The 8729-nt window shown below is 34.5% G+C and overlaps 1 protein-coding gene across 3 annotated transcripts in view; it reads right to left on the bottom strand.

Annotated features, from left to right (window-relative positions):
• The window catches only part of IFT88 (intraflagellar transport 88), a 122888-nt gene that overhangs the window by 35988 nt on the left and 78171 nt on the right, over window positions 1-8729 (bottom strand). For all 3 annotated transcript variants that reach the window (XM_012809491.2, XM_023517246.1, XM_023517247.1), the window contains 2 exons: window positions 3901-3953; window positions 1822-1887 (listed from right to left, as the gene is read on the bottom strand). In XM_012809491.2, coding sequence (XP_012664945.1) covers window positions 1822-1887; window positions 3901-3953 — 119 coding nt within the window. The remainder of the gene's footprint in view (window positions 1-1821; window positions 1888-3900; window positions 3954-8729) is intronic.

Genomic DNA, 8729 nt, shown 5'->3' with positions numbered 1-8729 from the left:
GGGCCCTGGCTGGGGATTCGAACCCGCCACCTTAGGTGTATGTGGCTGGCGCTTTAGCCGCTTGAGCCACAGGCGCCGAGCCAATGAATCTATTTCTAATTAACTTGGAGAACACCTTGCTCCTGCACTGTGCTGACTGAACTATCTACCATTGTACTTTTACCAAAAGCCGAATGGAGAAATATATTAACGAAGAAACATGTACATTCTAATCCTTCCATCAGTCTGAGCCATCAAAAAACTTGGCTCAGAAAAGATTTGGTTTTACTGAATTGTAATGTGTTGTTTTGTATTCACTGTCACCAAAGAACAAATTTTAATTGTCTTTTCAAACATGTTATTTTGTTTGTTGTAGAAATTTTTTTTTTTTTTTTTTTTTTTTTTGAGACAAGAGTCTCACTATGCCACCCTCAGAAGAGGGCTATAGTGTCACAGCTCACAGCAACCTCAAACTCTTGGGCTTAAGCAATTCTTTTGCCTCAGCCTCCCAAGTAGCTGGGACTACAGGTGCCTGGCACAGCACCTGGCTATTTTTTTTTGTTATAGTTGTCATTGTTTAGCAGGCCCGGGCCGCGTTTGAACCCTCCAGCCCCTGTGTATGTGGCTGGCACCCTAACCACTGAGCTATGGGTGCCGAGTCTGTAGAAATGTTATTAAAGAAAGTATCTATTGTATCTTTCAATGACTTTATCTACTTTATCTCTCAGTCTCTCAACATGAATGAAGAGTTAGAAATTTTTTTTCCACCCGACCTCAAAGGAATTTTTATTTTTTTGTTTTGTGCTTGTGTATGTATGTGTGTGTTTGTTTTTCAGAGACAGGCTCTGCTGCCTATGCTAGAGTGCAGTGGCCCAATAAGAAGTTATTGCAGTCAGAACTCCTAGTCACAAGCAATTCTTCTGCCTCAGCCTCCCAAAAAGCTGGAACAACAGGGATGCCACTGCACTAGCTAATTACAAAATGTGTATGTCTCACTGTGTTGCCCAGGCTGGCCTTGAACTGGACTCAATCTTCCTGCCTCAGCCTTTAAAGTGTTGAGATTATAGGTGTGAACTATCTGGCCTGGCTGGAACAGATTTTCATTTCCTTATCAAAGAGTAAAAATTATTCAACTGATACTAACTTTTCATTTTCCTTTGGCTACAAGGCTATTCAGGGCCAAATTTACAGTTTAGTAGGAAATGGGAAAAATTTAAATTTTTAATTATATTAAATATACATATTTTACAATAATTATATTTTAATAATGTGATTATATTTTTCTTGATACTTATTTTGTTATATCATTGTAACTGCAAATCCATTGTGCAATGAGAAATGAACATTTTCTACCTAGTTGACTCTACAAATGACAAACAATTAACGTATCAATGTAACATTTTAAAATTACAAGTAACATCAAAAATCATTTGCTATCAGCATCAGCAAGATTATTAGCATTCTATTTTCATAAACTCTAAAAGTATTTTCTCAACTTCAAAAAGTTGTATATAAAAATACAGTTAAAAATGCCTTTTCCTATAAAATCATACAGTTTATGAACTTTAAAAAATTAATATGTTGAAATTTATTCTGAAAATTTTATAAAACTTTGAGATATAGATTTACTATTGAAGAGAATTTGGTGGCATATTTAAATCCATCAACAATTAGTTCTATAAAAATGTGTACTTATTAGTCAAATTTTATGATCCAATAAACATATATACCACAAATTACAGGTTGCTATTTATATATTCAATTACTGTAGCAAAGGTAATTATACATTAGGGCATAAAATGTGGGAAACTTATACTTTCAAAGTTATAAAATGTCACTTACATTCAACATTTTCTGGAAATTTTCTGTGAATATCTTTATAGGTATCTAATGCTTTTTGGTAGTTACCTATAAGTAAAAAAGAGAAAAACACAAAACACTAGCAAATTATGGAAACTAATAAGATTCAGAAAAATATTAATTTTAATTCAGAATACTGGTACACTTTAAGGGATCAGTAAAAAGTTTCATGTTTGCCACAAGTACATATATACCATTCCCAATATAACTTTTGGAAAAAAAAAAGATAAAAACAAATTTGAAAAAGGGTTAAAGCAGAAGTGAGTGATGGCAGAAATTCAGTTTCACTGTTTTTCTTTCTTTCTTTTCTTTTTTTATTTTAGAGCTGGAATCTTGCTCTATTGCCCAGGTTGGAATGCAGTGGCTATCACAGGTGCACTCATAATGTACTATAGCCTCAGACTCCTGGGCAATCCTCCTGCCTCAGCCTCCTGAGTAGCTGAGACTGTAGATGAGACACTGCCTGCCTTATTTTTAAAAATAAATATTTTTAATGGTGAAAATTAAGATCCATTCAATTTCCTACAAAGGATTATTCCAGATGGACAAGTGACAATTTAAAAATAATTTAAGAGATACACTAGTAGTAATTTCAATGTTATCCATTTGGAAAATATAAAACACTGCTTTATTAATAGTTTTTTTAAACATTAAAAAGTATACATGAAGGAATTTGTTTTGTAACAAAATGATTTAGCCTCACATACTGACAAAGAATAGGAGAAGTAAGTTTGGGCTAAAGATCTTTGCTAAAATCTCAGCAAGTAAATTATTAATCTTCTGGGCCTCACTGAACAAGAGGGATAGATATTCTAATCCTTCAAAGATTAGATGTTAGTGGCTGCTTCTAACTTGAACTTCCATAACTCAAGCAGCTTTGTCAACTGTGTGTTTAAACCAGGGGTCCTCAAACTTTTTAAACAGGGGGCCAGTTCACAGTCCCTCAGATCATTGGAGGACTACACTACGGGCCCTGGGACAAGTCAGCTGCTAAGCAGGACAGGCAGCGGCAGCAAAAACACCCGGCAGGCCAGATAAATGTCCTTAGCGGGCCACATGTGGCCCATGGGCTGTAGTTTGAGGATGCTTGCTTTAAACCATTCAGAATAATTCATATTTATGTACACTTTACATATATGACTGATACTGAAATGAACAGACAATTGAGAAGTCATATTGAAATTAAATAAAATATTTATGATATAATCATGTTGTATGCCCAACAGGAAATCTTGTAAGGTTATAAATCATCCCCAGAATGATTTGAGGACTATACTGAATATATATTCAAACGATTCTGATGCCATTCTGAAGGCGCTCATAGAGATAAAGAAAGAAACCTCTTATAAAACTGAATGAGAACACACTGTCAACACTTTCAAAAATTGTGCTTCCCTTTAACTAAAGAATTTCATTTCCTGGGTCATTTTTATGTTCTATAAAATGGATTATAAATTTGTTAGTATTTATCTACTAGTTTAATCTCTGATATTATAATATCATTTACTACAGTCAAAACTAATGGAATCTTTATCCTTTAGGGCATGTGTCTTTAGTACAGAATGTAACAAAAGCAGTAACAAAAAACACAAATCAAGGTAACTAGTGATCTTTGGCATAAAAATGTAAAATCCCCATTGTCTTAGCCTGAACTTTCCTTAGGGCTTTTCAGGTGAGATGGTTTCATCAATTTGGCTGAGCACACAGGACATTTATAATCAAGTAAGTAGAAAATGGAAATACAAATTAATGTATACAGAAGGTCTAATTTTTTCCTGAGTTTACTTATAAAAATGATTACACGTTAATTTTGAAAAATAAAAAATTTGTTTTTAAGAGAGGTACAGGAATGCATTAATTAATACCCACTTTGCAGGTATAACCTTTTCTGATTTTCATGTAATTATGTTTTTCATATAATATTTCAAATCTGTATAGTTGTCAAAAGCTAGTATTTTAATAAACAGATAACATGTAGACAACTGGAACCCATTTACATAATTACCTAAAAGAAGGAAAGAGGCAAAATATCTGAAAAATGAACAAAATTAAAGCAATTACCACTTCTTCTAAAACAACTAGCTACCATCAGCTGCCATTTCACTTGGGTAGGCCTATAAAAGAAATTAGATAAAATTAGAGATGAAACAAAAATAATTTGTTTTATAAAATTGTGTATCTATATATTTTCCATAATTGACTTTCTTTTAGATAATTTTTATTATTGAAAATAGCAGATATTAATACATAATTTCCTTCATTATTACCTGTTATATTTATATTAGACCATTTAAATTTAAAAGTATTTCAAACTTCATCTAATTCATGCATTTATTTAGATATTCTTATGAGAACCACTTAACCTGTTTGGTTAAAAACCACTGCATTCTATTTCAAACACGAGCATTACTTATGCCATAATATTTAATCATAATACTTAGGCTTGCAAATTTAGTGCCCGAGCAGCAATTTTTGATCTTGTATTTGAACAATCAGGCTTCCAACAAAAGAAATAGTGCAAAATTCAATTCTTTTCCTTAAAAGGAAGTCTAATTCTTTTCTAAAATAAATAAGCATAATTGTAAGTTCTAAAGACTTCTGTAAAAAATATCTAAGAACAGCAAGACTTGAAGAAAGGCCTAGGGAACAATTTAATGCTCTTGTCATTTATTTGAATTTCCCTTCCAAGCTGAGCCTGATGGCTTCAAAGACAGCCTCAATTCCTACTCATCTTGATGGAAAGTTTACTAGCTTTGGAATCAGATGGATAGATCCTTCCTTCCTTCCTTTTTTTCTCTCTACCAAGCTTTACTGTCAGAAAGTCAGCAATCTGGTGAGCAGCGAGAGTAGCCTCTCAATTCTGTTATGCCTCAGTTACAATTCTAATAGTTTTTATAACTGGATATGAGGAAACAAATTGAGAAAAATTTAACTTTATCTAAAAGAATTATCAAAGAAAACAACATAAAAGGAGCCTTTACTCTGATAACATAACAATATTTAAATAACATAAAAGTAACCTTTACTCTAACAATATAACAACACTGTCTAAATGTTACTGCCTTCCCCAAAGTCTTTTGAGATTAAACATCCTCACAATCAAGGTGGAACTTAACTAGCTAGATAAACATGAAAGGTATGTGGGAAAAGGATGTGGGCTGAGCAAACAAGGTCAGCTGTACTGCTTCAGCTTGGCTTCTGAGACTCCATCTTGTAGGTTGCTTTTCTGGGTTCAAACTTTGCTAATGGTGGAAAGTGTTCATCTGAAATTTCTTTTTGAAGATGTATTTTGAGAAAAGATAGTTTTTTTTGAAATGTTTGTATTTCTTTTTTGGTCACATATCATACAGCCTTAGTTTTAACTTACGAAGAAACAGTTAAGTCATTTTGACTTGACATATCACACAGAAATGCTGCATTCCTATAGAAATTCTTTCAATAATTCACATTGTTGATTTTGCTCTTTATAAAATTTAACTAATGTATGTGGCTTTAACTCACAGAACTGCTACTTGGGCAAGTTCCTTAACTTCAAATCCATTGCCTACACGGCCACCCTCTGTGATCTAAATAAAATACATATCTAACCATATTATTTCCCTCCTTAACACCTGTCACTCCCCCCACCTACATGCTATATCACAGATTCTAACCCAATTTTTCTACTTTCTAGTGCTACCTCTCCAACTCATGTTCCACCATGCCTTGCTTAACCCATCAGCTCTGGTGTATGTGGCTGGCGCCCTAGCTGCTGAGCTTACAAGCACCAAGCCTACAATCCTGACTTCTAACATTGATTTTAGCCTGTTTTTGAACCTTTAATGACTGAAATCATACAGGTATTCTTTTTGTTAGTAGCTGAATTATTGAGGTATCATTCACATGCTACATAATTCAACCAAATTGTACAATGGTTTTTAGCATATTACATTAATTTTGAAAAATTATGATAAAATAATGAGAATGTTACAACGTAACATTTGCCATTTCAACCACTTTAAGAGTACAATTTAGTGACCTTAATTATATTCACAACATTATACAACCATCACAACTATCTATTCCCCAAACATTTTTATGACACCAAACAGAAACCTACAACCATTAAGCAGTAACTCTTCATTCCTCTCCCTACCCCTGTTCCTGATAACCTCTAATCTGCTTTCAGCCTCTATAAATTTGCCATTTCAGACACATTGTTTAAGTGGAATCATATGGTGTTTGCTCTTCTGTGACTGGTTTCTTTCACTTAACATAATGTTTTCAAGGACCTTCTATGTTGTAGCATGTACCAGAACTTCCTTTTTTTTTTTTTTTTTTTTTGAGAGAGCCTCAAGCTGTCGCCTTAGGTAGAGAACTGTGGCATCACAGCTCACAGCAACCTCCAACTCCTGGGCTCAAGCGATTCTCCTGCCTCCACCTCCCAAGTAGCTGGGACTACAGGCGTCCACCACAACGCCCGGCTGTTTTTTGGTTGCAGCCGTCATTGTTGTCTGGCGGGTCTGGGCTGGATTCGAACCCGCCAGCTCAGGTGTATGTGGCTGGCGCCTTAGCCGGTTGAGCCATAGGCGCCAAGCCAGAACTTCCTTTTTATAGAGAAATAATATTCCATTGCATAGATATTTAGTAGTCCCCCCCCCCCTTATCTGCAGGGGATATATTTTAAGACCCCAAATGGATGCTTGAAACCACAGGTAGTACCAAACTCTATCTATGTTATTTGCTGTATAAACATACCTACAATAAAGTTTAAGTTATAAATTATGCATGGCAAGAGATTAACAATAACAACATAGAACAATTATAATATACTGTAATAAAAGTTGTATATGATTGTGGACTCTCTGAAAATACCTTCTTGTCCTGCACCTGTGGATAACTGAAACTGTGGGCAGTGAAACAATGGAGATTGAAACAATGGATAAAGGAAAGCTACAATACCACTTTTTGTGTTTCCATTCATTCTTGATGGACACTTGGGTTGTTTCCACCTTTTTGGCAACTGGAAATAATGCTGTGGTGAATACCTAACTGCACACAAGTATCTGTTTGAGTCTCAGCTTTCTTTCCTTTGAGTATATACCTAGGAGTAAACTGCTAGTCATAATCATTAGATTTTTGAGGAACTGTCAAGCTGCTTTTCACAAAAGACCTTTTTTATTTTCTTTTTTGAGACAGGGTCTTGCTTTCCCTCTGTCACTTGGGCTAGAGTACCTAGCGTCAGTCAAGCTCACAGCAACCTCAAACTCCTGGGCTAAACCCATCCTCCTGCCCCAGCCCCCCTAAGAACTGGGACTACAGGAGTGTGCCATTCCACCCAGCTAATTTTTCTATTTTTTTATATAGAGAGGATCTCCCTCTTGCTCATGGTAGTCTTGAACTCCCAGCCTCAAGCAATCCTCCCCTTGGCCTCCTAGAGTGCTGTGCTAGGATTACAGGCTTGAGTAACTGCACCTGGCCCCCCAAATACACAAAGGTTCCAATTTCTCCACATCCTCAACATTTGTCATTTTTGTTTCTTTTGATAACAGCTATCCTGAAAGGAATGAAGGGGTATCTCACTGTGGTTTTGATTTCCATTTCCCAAATAACTAACGATGGTAAACATCTTTTTATGAGTTTACTGGTCATTTGTATACCTTCTTTGGAGAATTTCTATCCAAATACTTTTCTAAAATAAGTCAAATTATTTTCTAAAAATAACATCATTAAGACTTCCATTAAAAAACATCTAAGAACAGCAACACTGGAAGAAAGAAAAACCTAGAGAACAATTTAATTTAATACTCTTCTCAGTTCTTCTGGACTTCCCTTCTACATAGACGCTGTTAACTTCAAAGACAGCCTCAGTTCCTACTCAATTTGAACTGCACTGGGTTTTTGTTGTTGTTGTCGAGGAATTATACAATGTGTTTATATACTTTGGCTATTAATCCATTACTAAATGTCATTTATAAATATTTTTCCCATTCAATGGGAAATCACTCTGCTGATTGCTACCTTTGCTAAGCAGAAAATTTTAAGTATAATTAAGTATAATTTATCTATTTCTTTCTCGTGTTTTGGTATCACACTCAAGAAATCATTGCAAAAGCCAATGTCTTTAAGATTTTCCCCTATGTTTTCCTATAAAAGTTTATACATCTTAACATTTATGTCTTTAATCCATTTTGAGTTAATTTTCTGAATAGGTATGGGTAAGAGTTCATCTTCATTCTTTTGGATGTGAATATCTTGCTTTCCAAGCACTTTTTGTTGAGAAGATTGTCCTTTCTCCATTGAATTGTCCTGGCACCTTTGTTGAAAATCAACTTACCACATATGTGAAGGTTTACTTCTGTATTCTACATTCTATTCTGTTGGTCTGTGTATCTATCCTTTTGCTCATAGTACCATACTGCTTTGATTACTGTAGGACTGAAGACAATTTTGAAAATCAACTCTGACTTTGTTCTTTTTCATTGTTTTGGCTATTCTGTGCCCCTTCAGATTTCATATGAGTATTTCAATGGATCTTTCTATTTTTGAAAAAAAAATCGTTGGAATTTTGATAAGGATTGCGTTGAATCTATAGATCACTTTGAGTAGTACTCTCATTTTAATAATATTAAGCTTTCCAACCCATGCACCTGGGTGTCTCTTCATTGTCTTAATTTCTTTCCACAGTGCTCTGTCATTTTCAATATATGTCTCTTGCCTACATGGTTAAACTAATTCCTAATTATTTTGGGTTTTTTTTTATACTACTCTAAATGGAACTGTTTTCTCAATTTCCCTGATTGTTGTTTGCAAATGTATAGAAATACAACTGATCTTGTGTGTGTGCTGATTTTATATCCTGCAACTTCACTGAATTAATTTATTACATCTAAAATTTTTTTTTTTTTTTT

The sequence above is a fragment of the Otolemur garnettii genome, unplaced genomic scaffold, assembly GCF_000181295.1.
Source record: "Otolemur garnettii isolate 467f Iridium unplaced genomic scaffold, OtoGar3 scaffold00106, whole genome shotgun sequence".
NCBI lineage: Eukaryota > Metazoa > Chordata > Mammalia > Primates > Galagidae > Otolemur > Otolemur garnettii.
This window is presented reverse-complemented; position numbering and strand designations above follow the sequence as displayed.